This window comes from Natator depressus, chromosome 1 (assembly GCF_965152275.1).
Source record: "Natator depressus isolate rNatDep1 chromosome 1, rNatDep2.hap1, whole genome shotgun sequence".
In the NCBI taxonomy this organism is placed as follows: domain Eukaryota; kingdom Metazoa; phylum Chordata; order Testudines; family Cheloniidae; genus Natator; species Natator depressus.
In genome coordinates, this window is record NC_134234.1 from 60,196,577 (window position 1) to 60,216,708 (window position 20,132).

Sequence of the window (20,132 nt, forward strand, 5' to 3'; positions counted from 1 at the left end):
CTTAAGCAGACCAATTATTAACTATGGCTGACAAGGTTTTGGGTCAGCATCAAAATCAGAACTTAAAAAATCAGATTTAATACAAGCCAAGGCGCTATGAATTGCATGTGATACATTTATGGTGATACACCTATGTGTGCTACAGATAGCATCTAGGGAAATGCCAGTTACGCTATGAGTGAAACTACTGGACCTAACTTTCTGGGCCAAAGTTAATGGGAACTGCAATGATGAAGTACCAAACACATTTGAGGATTGTTGGGAATTCGATAGGTGAACTATAGCACACGATGTTAGAACTCCACACGCTGTTCGAGTTAACGTGTGGATGCAGGGGCTGAAAGACAAGGAAAAGCTGAATGAAGTCAAAACTTTTAGCCATGGGAAAATTATTTATGGATGGGAAGTCACATGTCCAAATGTGGATTTAGATTTTATAAACTTCATTTTTAATACATACTGTATTTTTATTAAATGTATCAGTGTATAGATGAAAAGTGGAGTTGGTTTTGTCAAATATATACAGATGGGTCCAAAAAAGAAGAAGAAAACCCAGGAAGAATAGGGACAGCACATTGTATGCCAAAATAGTCAGATATTCTTTTAGCTGTACTATTTAGTGGTCATGACAGCCAAACTAGAAGCAATAATGCTAACATTAAATTGGCTCTGGGATGTACACCCCGCAGCTGCTGTCATTTTTTCAGATTCAATCTCAGGCCATATGGCAATAAAAATGGGTGTCTCCGTATGTGATTTAGTTAATGAAGTTCTGTACTAACTCTGTTATTACACATATGGGGATACATGTAGCATTAGCTTGAATCCCAGAGCATACTGGGATAGCAGGGAATGAAACGATAGACAAAGCAGCTAAAAATTCTGTGGCGGGGGGGAAAAGGAAGGATTGACATAGAAATACCCTTAAATAAATAAGAATTCAAAAGCCTAGTACAGAAAAATGTAAAGGAATGGCAAAAAATTGTATTAATAAAAAAAGTTAATTTTTTTGCATTGTGCCCTACAGTTGTGGATTATGCCATACTACAGGACCAAGATGGGACTAATGAAGTGCTTAGGTTTAGAGTAACTGGCCATTGTGGCTTAAATAAAAAAAAAACTCTTCATAAATATTTGTCTTCACAACACTGCAGTGAGGTGGTAATATTATCCCCATTTTACAGATGGGGAACGGACTCATGGAGAAACTAAGGCCCCAGTAGACAAAAGTACGTACTAATTTTGAGTGTCCAACATGAGACACTTAGGGCCTGATTTTTTCAAACTACTTAGAATTTCTGAAGTACTTTATATCAATTGCAGCATCCTGGGATTTTAAGATTCTATGCCTCGGCTATGTTTCTTTTCTCCTAACATAGCACCTGCAAAGTGTGGCACAGTGGAATTGTTATGAGTGTTAGCTTTTCTCTATGGGTGTGATTGGGTGCACCACTCACCGGCATCGCCTTCAGATCACTCTGGGGATTAGCTCTCGCAGCCAACACCCCTTCCCATGGTCACATGCCATCACATCATCTCTCTCTCAGGTCAGTAGCTCCTCTCTGATCCCATGAACCAGAGCATCCTTTTCATGACTCAGCCCTCCAGCCAGTCACTCAGCATCCCCCTGTTCTAGGGTAATCAAAATCTTTTCTTCAGCAATTCTAGGCAGTCTTCCCATTCACTACCTCAGGTACCACTCCTTCACTGGCTGGTAGGAAAACCCAGGCCCAATGTCTACTCCAGGTTCCAGTCCAGGGACCCTCCACCTAGTAGTTCTGGGCTTTACTCTTCTAGTCCTCACTGCTTCTTCCCTAGATTACTTCCTACCACTCCTGGTTCCCCCATTTCGCTGGGAGTATCCGCTCCAAACCCTCCACCCAGGTTGCGACTGCTGCCTTTTTCAGTAGCCTCTATCTGTTGCAAGGTACCTGGCTTTATAGGCCCTACCTGTTGCTGCCCAGCTGATCTTGCTTGCAATCAGTTCCAGGCTCCCTCTCTCTTCCTCCAGGTGCAGCCTGTGGAGTTAATAGGCCTACCTGGACACCTTAATCCTTTCCAATCCTCGGTTTGGTGGACACCCCATCACAATGGGTGGCAGGATTCCAGCAGCTCCGAAAGAAGCTATCATGAGGCCTACACTTAAAAAAATAATAATCAATTCTTGATGTTAAAAGCCTGATGATCAACTTGTGTCCCATCTCTCATTTTTAGGGAAGGTTACTGAGAATATTCTGACAAGGCAACGCTGGCTGTTTCTTGATTCCTCAGAGTTCCTTGACTCTGGGCAATCTGGTTATAAGCCTTGGTATGTGATAGAAACTGCACTGGTTGTGCTTGCTGATTATATCCTCCTAGCAATGGACAAGACAAACTGTTCATGCTGAATCTATTAGATATATCAATATCCTTTGATACAGCTGACCACAAGATTTTGTTGCCAGACATAAGGGGGGATGTCTTCTTTTTCATGGGCACCAGCAGCAAGATCACTGAGAGCCCAGGAGAGACAGTCTCCCCATTCACAAATCTGCTGCCGAGCTCTACACTGGCTGGTGGGAGGAGCCGCCCTGTTCAGCCTGTCACCCTGGGCTGCAGTAGCCCAGTGCAGAAGGAATCTAAAAAGAACTTAGCTGCCAAACTCTAACCAGTCTCTACTGAGCATGTGCAACCTGAGATTTTTTCAGAGGCTCCTTACCTGGCCAAATTCGGGTAGATTTTCACACCGACAGCAAAAGGTACTTTTTGGATTCCAGGGAAAGACGCCTTCCTCACCAAATCTGTAGTTACACCTCCATCCATTGGAGCAGGAAGAACTTTTCAATGAAAGGGTTATAAGAACTTTTTTAACATTGGCAAAAAAAAAGCCAACTTTCTTCTCTGAAAAAATCTTTAAAAGAGAAAAAAATCAGCCGAGGCATGGAAAATGTCAGGCCAAGCAGTTATTTGGCAAAGTTATAAGCAACTGAAAACAGAGTCTTATAATGGGAAGTGGCAAAGAGTCCTGTGGCACCTTATAGACTAACAGATGTATTGGAGCATAAGCTTTCGCGGGTGAGTACCCACTTCGTCAGATGCATGCGCGAAGTGGGTATTCACCCACGAAAGCTGATGCTCCAATACGTCTGTTAGTCTATAAGGTGCCACAGGACTCTGCCGCTTTTACAGATCCAGACTAACACGGCTACCCCCCTGATAATGGAAAGTGTTAGGCAACATTAATTACAGGCATCACTGCTAGTTCTGTTTATAATTCATGAAGAGACACAAGCCCCATGCATCAGACTATATCCTCCCCTCTATTTTATGCAGAACTCTCCATTGAATTAACTGGGGAGTCCTGTATATGGACTAATGCCAGAACACAGCCCATCATTTGCAACTTATGCCATTTCTGAAATGGAGTATTGTTGCCTTGGTCTTATTGCCTGGCTCCTGTTTTAAAAACTCAGACTGGAGCTTGCATACCTGCTGCCCTTGTACAGCCAAGTCCCCAGGCCATACAAAAGCAATTAAATGTCAACACTTGACTAGGGAACAGTATAATTGCCAAACAACTGAATGTACGTTCACAAGCTCTACCAGAAGCTTACATTCACATAATAAGCTCTGCTCATGTACACAGCATAATAATGAATACAAGCATTGTATGAAGCTTGCAAAGCTTTTTGCATTAGCCTTGATTTCACTACCCTTGGGAACACAGTGCGGAGGCATTTTACAATAGTACAAACTTCAAAAAAAATTCACTAAAATACTACATTCACTTTGTGCCCAGGTGTGCCTACTTTTGTCTCTCTTGTTTTCTTCTTTCCTGCTGATTTTGAAGAAGCAATTAAAAGCCCAGTGACTTTTGTAATAGATGGTAGAGAGAAACAACATCTGACCCATGTGATCTTATGAATAAATAGCGATTTAGATGTCATTGTATAGCAGCAGAATTTTTCGATGGTTGCTAGGGAGACTGTCATCTGCATCATATTGCGTGACACAAACTTTTGGTGGTCTTGACTTTTTCATTGCCTGAGATACCCAGTGGAATTCTTCAGGCAGTCAGTATCTGAGCACTCTGTCGGCTCCTTTCATATCTGAATGACACATTCTGCTAGTCCAGACTCGAGTATCATTTTAGTAAAGGTATAGGTGAGTCAAGTTATTCTAGCTACATTTTAGTACCGTCTAGGCAATATGATGTTTCATAGTTATGGATTTTGGTGGCTTAACCAGAATGGCACCTGATCACACAAATTTTCTTGGAAAATTATAGCTGTACTCTACAAAATTCCCAGTGAATTCAGTCAGAGCACAACTGGGTCCTCTGTGCAGTTTGTAGGTTCAGGCCTTTTCATTTTAAGTAAAATTTTGAGCAAGCTGCGCAATGTTGTGTGCAGGTTTACAACCTCTTTGAAGGTTTTTTCATGTCTGTCTCTTTGCACATGTGGGGAATGGATTTGTGCTTACACGAAGGTAACAGGCAATGCAGTGTTTTAAATACAGTAGACTCCCATGTATCTGAATGGCCTGGGAGACATCCAAAACTTTTGGACACCCAAGCGTTTGGATAAACATAAGTGATGAACTAACTAGTTAACAGGGCAACATGGGGGAACACACTCTGGATTCAGATAACTAGGATTTTTGGAGAAAGGGAATTTGGATATCTGGAATCATACTCGATGGTTACTTGCTCACCTCTGAAAAACATTTTAAGGAAACAGAGCTTCCTGTAAGCAAGGAAAGGCAGAAGAGCAGAAACTCCATGAAGACTGTGTTATTCCAATCTAGTTACCCGAGAGGCACTCAAATACTAAACTTGTGTCAGTACAACACCCTAAAGCAGATCATCCATATTAAACCTTACTCTTGCCTTTCATTTCAGTCAAATTATTTGTAGCCTGCATATGTGCTTTGAAAGTCTGAGCCTCATCTGGCTCACAAAAGATACAAATTACCTTAGAAACTGGAAAGAATCCTTGTTGGTTGCAGAACAGTTTCCTCCAGGCTGACATCGTTTTGTAGAAATCAGGAAACAGGTTGTAAGAAGAAGCTGCTGTTGCCTACTGTACTCCTTTTTTCCTGAAATACTACACAAAATGGCTGTGCTAACTTGCAGTGGCTCTACCATCCCCCTAGGGACCATTCTGCTGACCCAGGATGACTGGCGCACTCCTGCCCTAGACATGCCCCCAGTGCAGGGAAGGGTGGTGGGAGGGACGAGGAGTGGGTAGTATAGAATTGGCTACGCTAGTCCAACACCACCTAGGCACTCCCCTAGGCAAAGGGAATCCTCAGCTGCTTCCAGGGGGCATGCCATCTATGTGAGCAAGGCATGCATTGCGTGCCTGACTGGCTGTGCATTGTCCATCTGGTGGCCCACCGGACAATTCCATCTGGCCTCCAGAACAAAATGGCATCCTTCACACAGCATGACCTCGCATGCACCATATGAGTGAGTCACGCTGCATGGAAGACACCATTTTGGATCCCCTAAGGCAAGCAAGTTGTTGCGTGTCTTACTAAAACTGTCACTGCAAGCCACTGGCTCTCAGAAGGAGCATTGCAAAGCAACCAGACGGAGGGGGAAAGGATCAGGCCCTTTAACTACCAGAACAGTGAAAAGTTGCTTTAGTCTAAACAAGAACCAGGCCCTCTATGTTTAACGTAGTCAAATCAGTTAGGTCAAATTCAGAGTTAGCTGGAAACCATAGGGCCATACATTCCCCTCCCTTTTGCAGCGAGATATAGAATAGTTGGCACTATGCTCTGATGTTAATGATGCCAACAACTAAGCCTGCTGCTACAGGGCAGTACAAAGGGGAAAGGCATACTGGGCCTAATCTGGCAAAGGGCTGAGCACCATCCAACTCCCAGTACATCTGATCAGGTCCTTCTAAACCCTGTCTGGCTGGAGTGGCTATACGGAGCCACCAACAATTCCTTTGCTGTACGTACACTGCAAATCCATTCTGCAGCACCGGGAGGCTATAGTGAGACAGGAGGGGAAGGTGACAGGGAACTGCTGTTTGATGTTCCATGAGCAAACTGCTGTGGCTGATGTCGGAATCAGCAGTGCAAAGCCACACTACTGGCGACAACTCACACCCCACATATGCTCCCATTGACAGGGTTATGGGCGCACCTTGCCAAGGGAGCACAAGTGACAGCTGTGCTACCAGCACTGAGGGAGGAAGTGGGAGGCATATACAGAGACAGAGCGAGCTGACATGTGCGGTCTAGAAATCATCTGGATTAGAGGCTCGTGAATCCTTGGCGTCTGCTTGTGTGCCAGCCCTACGCTACGTTACGCTATATTTATTTTTATATATATATATTTATGTTATGCTAGCGAGGAATGTCCAGTGGAATTTAGGGACCTCCACTCACACGGTTCATGTTTCTCTCTTCACATGGCGAAACATGGGTTTGACATAGGGAGGGAAGGATTTGGATAATAGGCTCTAGAGATGGTTTGGCCACCCACTTTACCTCGCTGCTTGTGCAGGATTGCTCCCTGCAGCACAGTTCTTTATGAGGTGCTCTCTGCTGCGATCCAGAGATTTTTAAAAGGAGCGATTTGACTCTAAAGCCACAGAAAAAGCAGCTCCCTAGCAAGGGGGGCTCTGCAGTACGGGTGCTCTCAGCACCATGTGTCTCATGTGACCATTTAAATGCAGCGCTGAATACTCTACCAGGACAGCTTTACCAACACAATGGGTAGCCAACAGCCTCCACTTTGGTCACCCTTGTGCTACGACAGCAGAAACCATCTCACTTTGATCTGATGCTCTGAGAAACAGTGAGATGAAACATCCACTTAATTTATATAACTGTAAGCAGTGTCAGGATGAGCTCCACCCTGACATCTGGTGGTGAGGTGTGGCAAGTTGTGGAAAAAAAAAACACTTCAGGGGCTGATCTCATTTGCATAGGCACACCCACCCCGCCTAGACTGAGGCCATAGCTGCCCAAATGGTCACTTCGGCTGCTGTGGGATCCCCCGTGTCTCTGTTATTGGGGAAGGAAGAATAAATTGTTATTACCCTGATTATGGGAACTGTGCTTAGAACTGTACTTGGCCTTTTGCTATGATGGAGGGACTCACCATCAACTAAGTAGCACTCGCTAGGCAAGGGTCATGGGTTCCAAAATTGTGTGAATTGAGAGAGACTTGAGACAGGCATTAGTATCTGGTGGTGTAGGCCCCTTTGTGAGGGCCTGAAGCACCAATTGCACCTCTGTCTCTCTCCACTGTAGAATGTCAGAGCTAATTTTGGGTCTATTAAGAGTCTTGCTACAGGTACTGTGCTGCATTCACTTTGGCCTTAAGGTGCACCAGCACTAAGGCCCCCACTACTATGAGCTGAAATCACTAAGAGCTGTGTCAAGTAGTGGGGAGCCAGAAGATCTAGAGTGCAGCGGTGTGTTCGTGAGACGGCGAGCTGTGCGGAGTGGAGCCGTCTGTGAGACAGCGGTGTGTGCGTGAGACGGCGAGCTGAGCAGAGCTGTTCGTGAGACGGCGAGCTGTGCAGAGCGGAGCCATTCGTGAGACAGCGAGCTGAGCAGAGCTGTTCTTGAGACAGCGAGCTGTGCAGAGCAGAGCCGGTCGTGGTGGAGCGGAGCCGTCTGTGAGACAGCGGTGTGTTCATGAGACGGTGAGCTGAGCAGAGCTGTTCGTGAGACGGCGAGGGGTGCAGAGCGGAGCCAGTCGTGGTGGAGCAGAGCCGTTCGTGAGACAGCGTAGCAGAGCAGAGCCCTGTGGGGCAGTCAGCTTCAGGACACGTAAGGTGCCCCTTACCCCTTTCCCCCACACACAGACTGGGGAGACTTAGCCAGACTGGGGAGTAACACTATGCAGATGAACTTTTGAACTCTGGGGCTGGACTTTTTGGACTTTGGGTGATTTGTGGATTGCTGGACTCAAGAGACGTTTGGGTGCTGGGACTCAAGAACCCGAGGGAAAGGGGCATGCCCCAATTTGCTTGGGGTGGGTTTTTTTTTTTTGCTCATGGGTTGTGTTATGAATCCTGTTGGTGGTGTTTCCCCAACATAATGCCACATTGTTTCTCTCTGTTATTAAAAGGCTTTTTGCTACACTCAGACTATGTGCTTGCGAGAGGGGAAGTATCGCCTCTTGGAGGCGCCCAGCGGGGGTGGTATATATTTGTCCCAGGTCACTGGGTGGGGGCTCGAGCCGGTTTGCATTGTGTTATTGGAACGGATCCCCTAGATATTGAACCCGGCCCTTGTTGCTGCCAACTCTGATGGGCAGAAGGGTTACATAACTAAGATGCTTTTAAACAAATCATCAAAAGTTTATGCTAATTCTGTGTACATGACTGAATACCGGAGGGGGACACAATGGTTATCTTGTCACCTTATAGGGTAGACCAGTATTCTTTAGCAGCCATTTCAAAGTGAAAGAAAGGGCTCCACAGGCAGATGATTATAAAAACTGTCTCTGAAAGTCTAGTGAGGGCCAGATCCTGAGAAGTAGCTGTAAATTGACTCATCACCTCTCAGGATCAGGCCCGAAATGAGTATGTTGAAATCCAGGGCCACATTCCGAGCTGATGCAATTCCATGTGTTCTGGAGTGCTGGGAGCTCCAGAGCTATGCTGATTGACACCAGCTGAGAGTGTGGGGCATAACTGCTTTCTCAAAGTCCACTTATGAGAGTTGCACTTGGAATATTTATAAATTTGGTTGTCATTTGAAAGAAATTACAGCTGCAGCTGCTCATGGTAGCCTGACAGCATTCTCTGTTGCTATGTATCTGAGAAGCCTTAAGATTCAACTCTAAAAGACTGGTGGTGGGGGAAAAAAAAGTCTTGTTTCACTACTGTTACACTGATTTTAAACTGCTGCATTTTCAAGGAGTGTAATTGAATGTATTCTGGGTTTAAAAAGAGTGGATCAGAGTGGAGAATCAGGCCCCCTAATGTGTAACAAAGGACAGGATTGTCTCTTTTTGGAGAAAAGGCTTTAGCTATTAATTTGGAGAGCTGGTTGCAGCTCACAAGAGAATGTGGAAAAACTAACTCAACTATGAGTAAATGGAGGTAAATGCCTGGAGCTCCATGTCGGGGCGGGGCGGGGCGGGGGGGGGGGGGAAATCTGCCATATGAATCTGGAATTTCTGTGCTTTCATCAAATCTACAATTCCGTTTGGTTAATGGGGCTGAGAGCATCCGAGGAGATTCTAGTGCCTTTCCACAGTATGCATCCGATGAAGTGAGTTATAGCTCACGAAAGCTTATGCTCAAATAAATTGGTTAGTCTCTAAGGTGCCACAAGTACTCCTTTTCTTTTTAATAGGAATGTAACTTTAGGGCAGGTTTAGGGTAGTACATTCACGCCTGAATGACCTCAGACACAAAGACACCATCTGCACTGGCAGAATCACACAGGGAAGCTTTACAAGTGCTTGTTGAAACAATGCCAAGCCCTAGCCAGCAGCACTAGCATTCTCCATATTATTCAAACAACAAAATTCTTGCAATATTTTTTGACACATAGCTGGGAAAAGAACAATGACATTGAGGCATGCTTTTCATTGTTCCCGTGACCAATGGTTTAGATTTTGGCTGAGCTCGGAGCCTTAAAAATTGAATATGAAATATCAGGCCACCATGAAAATTAAAATAATGTAAGCATACAAGAATGAAAAACATATTACAAGATACTATACATTGCATCCGGTTATAAAAAACATGTATACTCTATTTTATGTGAGAATAATGTATAATCATATAACTGAAGCCTCATAATGCATATGCCCAACTTTAACTCTGGCAAATTCTGAATTTTAAGTGCTAATTATCATGTTCAGTCTCCGTGTACAGTTGATATAGTTGTGTAGTTATTTTGTATGGAGTTAATATTACAATTCACATTTAAAGAAAGAAGTTCTACACAGTAGAAATAACCCTAAAAGGCAATTCCTGGAACAATCTTTTTTTCTGAGAGGAAGAAATTCTCCTGAACAGAAATGCATAATCAAAAAACAAAACACCATGACATTGCTAACCTGAGAAATTTAAATTAACCTTTATTTACAGACAAAATTACACCATCAGAGCCTAAAATTTGCATTTCCTCATTAGCTCTTTACTATTTGTAAAGTTCACATATCCGGTGAAACTGACATGAGTAGTACATACATTGTAACTGTATGCAAGAGATGACATGTTTATATTGGAAATGCAGATCGACATATCAGTCTACTTTATTCTATTCCTCATGGTATCTCACTGCCTTGTGGTGAAGACAATGCAAACAAATTATTTAAAGTCTCTGAGATGTCCTTTTTCTCCTTTATTGCTTCCTGGTAACATAGGAGACCCACCAATTGATGCTCTTATAGGCTTCTGATATAAACAATGTTCTTATTTTATTTGTGTATCCAGCCATTCACCCTTAATATTCCTTCTTAACCCTCTTCATTTACATCTTACCAGACACAGTGCATGCTTCTTTCTATTGGCTTCACTATGGTTGGATTTCCAAGCATGTCTTTAAAAGTATAGTTCACAAAAGGAGGCTGGCTACCACTGTTGTGAATTGTTTTTAATGAAGGCATTAAAAAATATACTGTACAGCTCCACAAAACAGAGATAAGCATTTTAAACCCAGGATAAGTCCATTTAAACCTGCCTTTGACATTTCCTGACCAGTCATAGATTGATATGCTACCATACAGCCTGGCAGCATAGAATAGCAACAGAGGCTATTACATATGTTTTAGGAGCTGGTTACCACAAATGTTACCCAGAAATTATACTGGGGATTTTTCATGACCTAAACGCTGGTTTTTAAATGAGATTCGGAATATCACCCTGTAGAGTTTTAGCACAAATGCTACTCGGTTTGCCCAAATTGCAGAGAACAGCTCATCTCTTCACATAAAAGCTTTCAGAGCTTTTAATTTAGTGAGTTACTGTTTATTTTAATGAGTGGGTTGGAGATGATTTGGCATTACTAGGGGAAGATTAATTTGTGTACTAATACAACTCGAAAGTTCACTCAATTTACACAAAGAAATGAAAAGCTTAAACTCTCAATAAAAATTCAGCTATTTCACCCACTGATGTTTATAACATGTGCTTCATCAGAGCCAGAATAAGTGAGGAATCGGGAAAAAAAATCAGATCAGTGAAAATGACTTCCCAAATTTATATCAAGGCTTTGATAATTAGAATTGTGTACCCTACACTTCAAGGCACACTGGCTGAAGCAGGGCAAAATGACTGTAATGCTCTGTTTGTGCTGCTGTAGCTATAGGTCTGTCAGTATTTTCGTTATAACCCTCCACTTCAGGAATAAACTAAATGCAGCTCGCACAGAACTCACTAGGAGTTTATCCATTGACTTCAATGGCAACCAAACTTAAACATCAAGGAACTTTTTATGGTGAAGGACCTGATCCTGCAAACCTTACTCATATGAGAAATCCTCATTTAAGGAGCCCTCAGTCAAGTACCTCAGCCATAAAATGACATTTGATACAGAAAGGATTTGCCTAAGGTAGTGGTTCCCAAACTGTGGTTTGAAGAGCATTTTCTGTGGGCCATAAAGAATTGGCTGTTCAGAGAATGCAGCTCCTCCTCCTTGTTTCTAGCTGAAAAATAATGCCCAAAGAAGTTAAAATATATTAAATATTTTCCTAATGTTACACTTCCATGTCAGCAATGTTGTAGTTGAACAACATTCCTGTGGCAATCTCTAACTGGAGGGGAGGTAGCTCTTGCAGTCACTAGTGAGAATGGAGATTGTCCAGAAGCCAATGGCCTATTGAGGTGTAATTTGTTGTGACAAAAATTTGAGAACCACTGATTTAAGCCTATTGAAAAAAAAAATCTCTTTGGTGGTTTAATCCCTAACCACAAACCTTCTTTTCCCCTGAAAAACTAAGAGGCCTTACCTCAAAACCAACTGATTTTAACAACAATGTTCTGCAGATAAGGCTACATTGTTTTTTCAAGTATTGTTTTAGAAATTAACTATTGTGCACATTAACTTTTTGCATTAAAAGTGACAAAAAATGTCAGCACACAGATTCACCGCACTTTCAGGACCTATGTATTACCTCAATAAACTGACTAAAAACATGGCAGTGTGTGGGTTGTTGATCTGTTGAGGTAAAAAAACCCCAGAAACCCAGACACAGTAACTTTTCTGAACTATGGCATGAACCATGCTGTATTTAACATGTAATAATTGAAAAGTTCACATCATCTTCAAATAAGTCATTAAGGTCTTTTTTTACCAAATTATATACATGGACAAGTTTTGGTTCTCCCAATGCCTCCTTAAAAAGGATCAGGGGAATTAAAATAAAGACAACATCTGCTTCAAGTTCATAGGCTATTTTAAAATAGAGTTAATGTCAATAATACAGGTTATTTCACTGACTTTTGCTTATGCTGTTATGCAAGAAAGAGCGGTAAGAGTGATAAAAGGACATAAATGAATGTCTGTGTGCTGGCCTGGATTTTCAGATATAACTGCAAATTTCCTTCCTTTGCCGAGGTTAAAGTGTGATTGTGTACTAAAGTTACTGAACGAAATTGTAAGGCTTCATGTTTATGATGTTTTGATTTCCAAATCAAATTTGCTCAATTTACAAATACAAACTGTTTTTTTTCTTATGGAAGTCATAGAATCATAGGGACCTTGAGAGGTCTAGTCCAGCCTCCATGCTGAGGCAGGACCAAGTAAACCTACACAATCCCTGACAGTTGTGTAATATGTTTTTAAAAAACATCTATGATGCAGATTCCACAGCCTCCCTTGGTCACCTATTCCAGTAGTCAACTATCCTTATAGTTAGAAAGGATTTCCTAATTAACATATATCTTCTGTGCTGCAGGTTAAGCCGATTACTACTTTTGTCTTCCTAGGTGAAAGGTCTTGGCCTAAGCAGGTTTCTCACCTATATTCAGTTTCCAGTGGCTTCAGCCCATTCTTGATTGAAGGGCCCATCTTTTTCAGCTTGCAGAGCTCTGGCCCCTTGTGTCTGTCCACTAATGGATGCCAAAGATGGCCTCTCTCCTTGCTTATATCTTCAAAAGTTCAATGACTTTATTTAGAGAGGCAACATAAGATAATACAAGAACATAAGAATGCCCATACTGGGTCAGACCAATAGTAATCTATCCCAATATCCTGTCTTCAGACAGTGGCCTGTGCCAGATGCTTCAAAGGGAATGAACAGAACAGGGAAATTAGAGAGAAATCCATCACCTGTCTAGTCCCTCGGGGACACTCAGAGCATGGGGTTGTATATCTGACCATTTTGGCTATTAGCCATTGATGGACCTATCCTCCATGAACTTATACGGTTCTTTCTTGAACCCATTTATACTTTTGGCCTTTACAACATTCCCTGGCAACAAGTTCCCCAGATTGACTGTGTGTTGTGTGAAGAAATACTTCCTTTTGTTTGTTTTAAACCTGCTGCCTATTAATTTCTATTCCCAACTGATAAGGCCTCAGTTGGAGTACTGTATCCAGTTCTGGGTGCCACATTTCAGGAAGGATGTGGACAAATTGGAGAAGGTCCAGAGAAGAGAAACAACAATGATTAAAGATCTAGAAAGCATGACCTATGAGGAGAGATTGGAAAGATTGGGTTTGTTTAGAGTGGAGGACTGAGGGGGAGGATATAACAGTTTTCAAGTACATATAAAGTTGTTACAAGGAAGAGGGTGAAAAATTGTTCTTTAACCTCTGAGGACAAGACAAGAAGCAATGTCCTTAAATTGCAGCAAGGAAGGCTTAAGTTGGACATTAGGAAAAATTTCCTAACTGTCAAGGTAGTTAAGCGCTGGAATAAATTACCTAGGGAGGCTGTGGAATCTCTGTCCTTGGGGGTTTTTAAGAATAAGTTAGACAAATGCCTGTCAGGCATAGTTTAGTTGTTACGTACTCCTGCCTTGAGTGCAGGGAACTGAATTAGATGACCCCTTGAGGTCTCTTCCAGTCCTATGATTCTATTGTTGGCTCATATTCAGTTTATCTTTTTCAGCAGAACTACTGGCTAGCCAGTTATTCCACAATTTGTAGCTGTGCATTTGATCTTTCCTTCCTAAGTGAAATACTTTGCACTTCTCTTTACTGAATTTCATCTTAGTGATTTTAAACCAGTTCTTCAATTTATCAAGGTCATTTTGAATCCTTATCTCCTGTCATCCAAAATGTTTGCAACCCTTCCCAGCTTGGTGTCATGCACAAATTTTAGAAGCATACTCTCCATTCCATTATCCAAGTCACTCATGAAAATATTGAATAGGACCAGACCCAGGTGTGACATACCCGACTACAATCCAGACCAGTGAGTAGCTGTGTCACCCCTGCTATGTGACGTGGGATGCCCTTTACAATGCCTTACTGCTGTAGCAACCAACCTGGACTACTCACAATCAAACAGCCTCCAGCATGCAAGTCACTCCCAGCTATGTCTGTGTGTGCTTCAGCCAGCCAGCTACCTCTTGGCTGTTAGAGCCTTAAAGATTACCAGCATGTGACCCAAATCCAGTCCCAGATTTCTGCCCCCCCCTTCCCCCCCGCCTCTCAAAATAGGCAGCAGGTTTAAAACAAACAAAAGGAAGTATTTCTTCACACAATGCACAATCAACCTGTGGAACTCTTTGCCAGAGGATGTTGTGAAGGCCAAGACAATAACAGGACTCAAAAAAGAACTAGAGAAGTTCATGGAGGATAGGTCCACCAATGGCTGTTAGCCAGGATGGGCAGGGATAGTGTCCCTAGCCTCTGTTTGCCAGAAGCTGGGAATGAGCAACAGGAGATGGATCACTTGAGGATGGCCTGTTCTGTTCGTTCCCTCTGGGGCACCTGGTATTGGCCATTGTCGGAAGACAGGATACTGGGCTACATGGACCTTTGGTCTGAGCCAGTATGGCCGTTCTTATGTTCAGCTTCCCCCACATCCATTAGGCCAGTAACCCTGTCAAAGAAGGAAATTAGATTGGTCCATGGGTGGCACGTAATGCTGCTGGGGGGTGCGGGGTGCACAGATCTGGGTCCCTCTGAAAAACCTCCCCCCAACCATGGGCCCAGGGCTGGAGAAGTTCTCACGGCACAGAGCTTTTTCTGGTCTCGGGCCACAGGGGGAAAGGAACAAGTGGGGGGGTGAGGCTGCAGGGGAGGGAAGAGGTGGAATGGGGGCGGAACAGGAGCAGGATCACGGGGGAAGGGATGGAATAGAGTGGGGCCATGAGTGGGGCCGCAGGCAGAAGGGGCGGAATGGGGAGGGGCTCAGAGCTCCAGCCAGGTCAGATAGATCTGCCATGGTCCCAACCAACTGTGGCTCTCAGCACCCCCGCCCCGGCCAGGGCCACTGCGGGAGGTGGGCGGTGAGCAGCAAGTGGGGGTGAGGTTTCGGGCGGAAAAGGCGGGGAGGGGGCTAGCCTCCCCAAGGGAAGCTTCACCCTCTGCCCATGGCTTGGTCCTGCAAACTCAAAACAGGCTTGGAGTTAAAAGCAGTTCTTTTTTCCTCATATGTCACGATTAATACAAAGATTTGCAGACCAAATTATGCCTTGTTACATCTGGGCAAGCCCATTGAAGACGAACAAAACCACTCTTCAGCTCCTACCTTGATGAGTACTTAAAGAAAAATGAGGATTACATACACTACTTTAAGAATTATATATAGACACACAATTTTCAGAAAAACAGTATCTTTTCATCAGGTGGAAGCTGCTATTGATTTTATACTTGTCAGCGGCAACTCCAGTCAGGTGATACAGAGCTGGGAAGACGGCGGGGGGGGGGGGGGGAGATCTTCAGGGAGAATCAAGGCCTAACTGGCCCATGATGCCCCTCTAAACTACACCCAGGAGCTGGTACCTGTTCCAGATGCTGGCTTGTTAGCCAATTAGCAAGGGAGAAGCTGAGTTCTATAAGACTGCCTGCACAGCATAATTAGGAAGCTGCTCAGGTAGGAAGGGAGATCCCAGGTGTGAGGAAGAAGGAAAGTGCTGTTCCTACCCTGGGCCTGGGCTGACCAGCTAGGGAGAACCAGAGCTAGCTCCTGTAAGGGAGGAGCCCTGAGTTATGGCTTAGAGGAAGATCCCCAAAGGAAGATGGTTGAGGCACTAGGGAAGGGGGACAGTAGGGGATGCTTGTTGTCAGGTCTGGGAGGCCAACTTTTGGGTGCTTTTAGAGAGGCCCAGCAGTTTGGGGCTGGAGAGCTGAACTACAGGAGTAGAGTAGGAGTAGAGCTGTGGGGTGGTGTTCCAAGGGGGTAACAGAAGAGGCCAATGCAAGCAGGCTAGGAGCCCTGAGTTAGGGCCTTCAGGGAACAGGAAAAAAAGGCCAGCAGGGGCAGAGCACTGGTTTGTTGTATTTGGACTCCCAGCAAGGGAAAAGCCAGGGGAGCTGACACTCCGACAAGAGTGAGAGAGAACTGAGTTGAGCCCAGGAAAGGTGAAGGAACTCTTGTTTGCCAACTGGAACTCTGAGTACTCATAGGTGGTTTGAACTGTGGGCTTGGCTGGATGGCTGAACCATGGAAGACCCAGCAAGAGGCAGGCAGCCTGCAGGAGGTGCTGGAGCTGAGGATACTGGTGACATTAGGCACTGAAGCAAGGGGGCACTCCAAGGATGAGTGTGCCCTATAACAGCCTGATTCAAAGCCCACTGACATCCAATGGAAGCCTTTCCTTGGACTTCAGATCAGATCCAGTATCTCAGAACCCAGCAGGAGGAAAAAAACCCAAAACTTTCAATGCTGTTGTAAGGCCAGTTTTAAATCAGCATTTAGTTAATATAACTCTGACCCTAGGAGCACCCCAGTGCCAGATGGTATGGAGCTCCCTAGTATGGAGCAATGAATCTCAGCTGGCCTCGCCAGCTCAGTCCACTTCACACTAAATCCAGTGGGGGCATTTAATGTCCTCAGAAAACTAATAACTCACTGGTCATTAATATTATGATGTATGTACAATTAACCTGCAAAGAATTATACTAAATGTGCTGGAAATAGGTAACTAAAAATGTCTACACCAGGCATATCAGGAGAAATTGCTACATAGGTTTTTCCAGACACAGGAAAGGGGCTGACACTTCAAGCCAAGTGTGGCAAGGGAAAGTGGGCCAGCCATTTGTATCGTAGACTGCAAGAAGATCATGTGCATTGTAAAAGTCCCAAGTGGGGGAGGAGCCAGCAGTGGAAAGGAACTTTATCTGGGGATACACTTCAGGATTATACATTTCAAATGTTTACTGGACTATAAAAAGGGGGAGGGGAAAAAGAGATCCCTTAAGTTATCCTTAACCACAGGAGACAAAGAAAACCAAGCACTTCAGGCTATGTAATTGATCCTCAGCCAGGACTAGCCAGCCATGCTGGAAGAATGACTATGGTGAGAACTTTTTTGAACAAAAAGTCTATATTTATTGCATTTCAGTCTTGGTAGCATATTTTTGCAACTATTTCTATCACTTAAGCTTATGTCTATGTTAATGAACTTTAGTTTTTACTATAAACCAACTCAGGACTATGTTGAAGGAAAGGGTGAGAGAACCCCAGGTAAGTTAACCAGCTGCTGTGTACTGCCTTGTTAAAAGAGCAGCAAAATTGGTAGTTTTGTGGGCGCTACAATAAGCGGGGACTGAGCACTGCAGAAAGATGTCTCTGGAGAGAACTTGGGGCTGGGAGGGTGGTGGAGATCCCTCTGCAATGAGTAACTGGGTGGTGGAAGCCTGGGTGAGATCTGCATGCTTGTAGGCTGTCTGGGCTGTGAGCCACAGCAGAATAACATTCAAGGCACCCAGAGTTGCAGGGCAGGTGGTGATTGAATGCTTTATTGTCCTGGGAGAATCCCAAAGGATCACAATAACCACTTTTAAATTTATCCTTTTTGAAATTATTTAAAAATGTGGTTAACCAACTTATCTTGCAACAATTTTGAACTATCTTTTCTGATCTTTATACACTACAGATTGTATAACTGTTGTTGTATACATTTCCTAAATAGAATATATACGTGTAAGAAAAAAATTCACATATCAACATTCCTTTTTAAGCATAACAAAATTTATTTTGCACACAAGTATTATTTACAGAAAAAGGTACTTTTTTTGGAAGTTGTTCAAGTTCAATAGATTTATCCTGAAAGAAAATTTTATATTTGCATTATAAAAACATATTTCCTTTGCTATGTGAAAACCTGGTGTTTAACTCTCTGGATTTCTTTATCAGGGCTTTCTTTTGAACTTCGTCAAATCGATTGACTTGGAGGTCCTGGTCTCTGTCAAATGGCCTTCTCTCTTGAGGCTTCTTATCTTCAGCTGCTTTGCTCTTTAATTTTTTATGATGCATATCCATGAGAGATTCTGATCTTTTTGAGTCCTGGAAATAGGGGAAGAAGGAGGGTGAATATTGCAGAATGATGGTGAAACATAGCAAAAACAAAAATGACATAAGCGGTGTTAGTCAGGATGGTTATGAGGAATTCCAGAAAAACAAGTTAAGTTACTGGGCAACATGAAAGTAAATGAAATTCAATGTAGACAAGTGCAGGACAACTCAAATTAGAAAAATACACTTTTATACACAGTTTTAAAATGGGGTTCTTACCTCAAACTGTCACTGGAGACAAGTGACTATGCAGTTACAGGAAAAAAAGTACTAAAGCTTGGTCTTAATTCAAGAAAATACTTAAGCATGTGTTTAAATTTAAGCATTTGATTAGGCCACTGAAGTCAATAGGACTACTCTCCTGCTTGAAGTTAAAGCACAGGCTTAGGTGCTTTGCTGAATCAGTGGCTCATGTTGTTTTTCAGAACCTGATGCTGCTCTCATACAAGTCAATGGTAAAACTCCCATTGATTTTAAACAGGAGCAGCATCAGTCCCAAGTAGGGGATGCTGCACCATCCTCTGAGAGTAAAGTGTGTACGTCCTGCTATGGCTAGCCAGTTCCTTGGAACTCCTATCCCACTGCAAACCTGTGCAAAGGCCTGACACAAACTGGTCTATAAGCAAATCTGCTTGTATCTTTGTCTATATTTTTAATGACATCTACATGAAGACAAGCTCTTTGTTAAATTCTATTTTTTCTTCTGTTTATTCCCCACCTGTAGTCACCATCTTCTGTGATATCAAACTGTTGCTGTTGAAAATCATTAAATCACAGGCCAGACTCATTCCTGGTGTAATTCCACTGACTTTAATAGAGTTACACCAGAGGACTGATAGTGCCAAGTTATCACTGCAGATGCTAAAACTAAGATATAAAGCACTTTCCATGGAAGCGGCCTTGGTAGGAAATCAATGGAGAGAGGTCATTTTCAAATGGCTTTTCTTCCTTTTCCTAAGACTCAGTTCTATGCAGAACATTTTTCAAAACATTCTCGGAGGCATCAGCTAACCTTGCACAGTAACGGGTTTCTCGTTGGTAGGGGAGATGACAATACAATTTAAAAGAACTGCATTTATGTAATGTCCACAACGGAACCAGGAGCAGGAAATGCAGAGAAAATTCAAGACCTTACACTAATAGCTCTGGATCTGTAAGCCCTATAAATCTGAAAAGATACATCACCTAATGAACTGCAAATCAATTATTAAGAGTGCCCCATAAACTCAGTTCTTCTAATATAAACCAAGGTTGCTGTTCTCTCAGTCAATTGTTTTCTCTCAGGAGATTTGACTGTCTTCCAGCTGATGGCTGTAAACAAGGGAGAAAAGGAAGGGGCAGCTGTTGGACAGACAATAGCCCATGCTGTGAGACAGCAGTGGGTGGGGGAGGGAAGTGATTGTGAAGCTGATATGAGGCAGATTTTTAATTACCAATATTTGTCCATGAAAACCACAACTGCTTTTGCAGAAAGCAAGGACTATTTCCAAGTAAAAATATTACCCGAAAGGCAGACAATTATGGTATTGATCTCTTAGGCACATCGAGCCTCCTTTGGATGGTTCTGTATTTTAACCTTTCAATTAAACCTGTAATGCTGTTTTCTTCCAGGGATGCCTATAATTCAGTGCAGTCTTTTACTGTTTGACTTGAAACTGTCTGTTCCCAGCAATGGAAGTTCTACCATGGGAATCATTTAAGTAAAACACAAACTGAAACTCATCTAAGAAAATGCATATAAAAACCC

General features: G+C 43.2%; 1 protein-coding gene across 1 annotated transcript in view; it reads right to left on the reverse strand.

Annotated features, from left to right (window-relative positions):
• Positions 1–18,145: 18,145 nt before the first annotated feature.
• The window catches only part of GPALPP1 (GPALPP motifs containing 1), a 40,804-nt gene continuing 38,817 nt past the window's right edge, over positions 18,146–20,132 (reverse strand). The window contains exon 8 of the mRNA XM_074961119.1: positions 18,146–18,376. Coding sequence (XP_074817220.1) covers positions 18,161–18,376 — 216 coding nt within the window. The 3' untranslated portion in view covers positions 18,146–18,160. The remainder of the gene's footprint in view (positions 18,377–20,132) is intronic.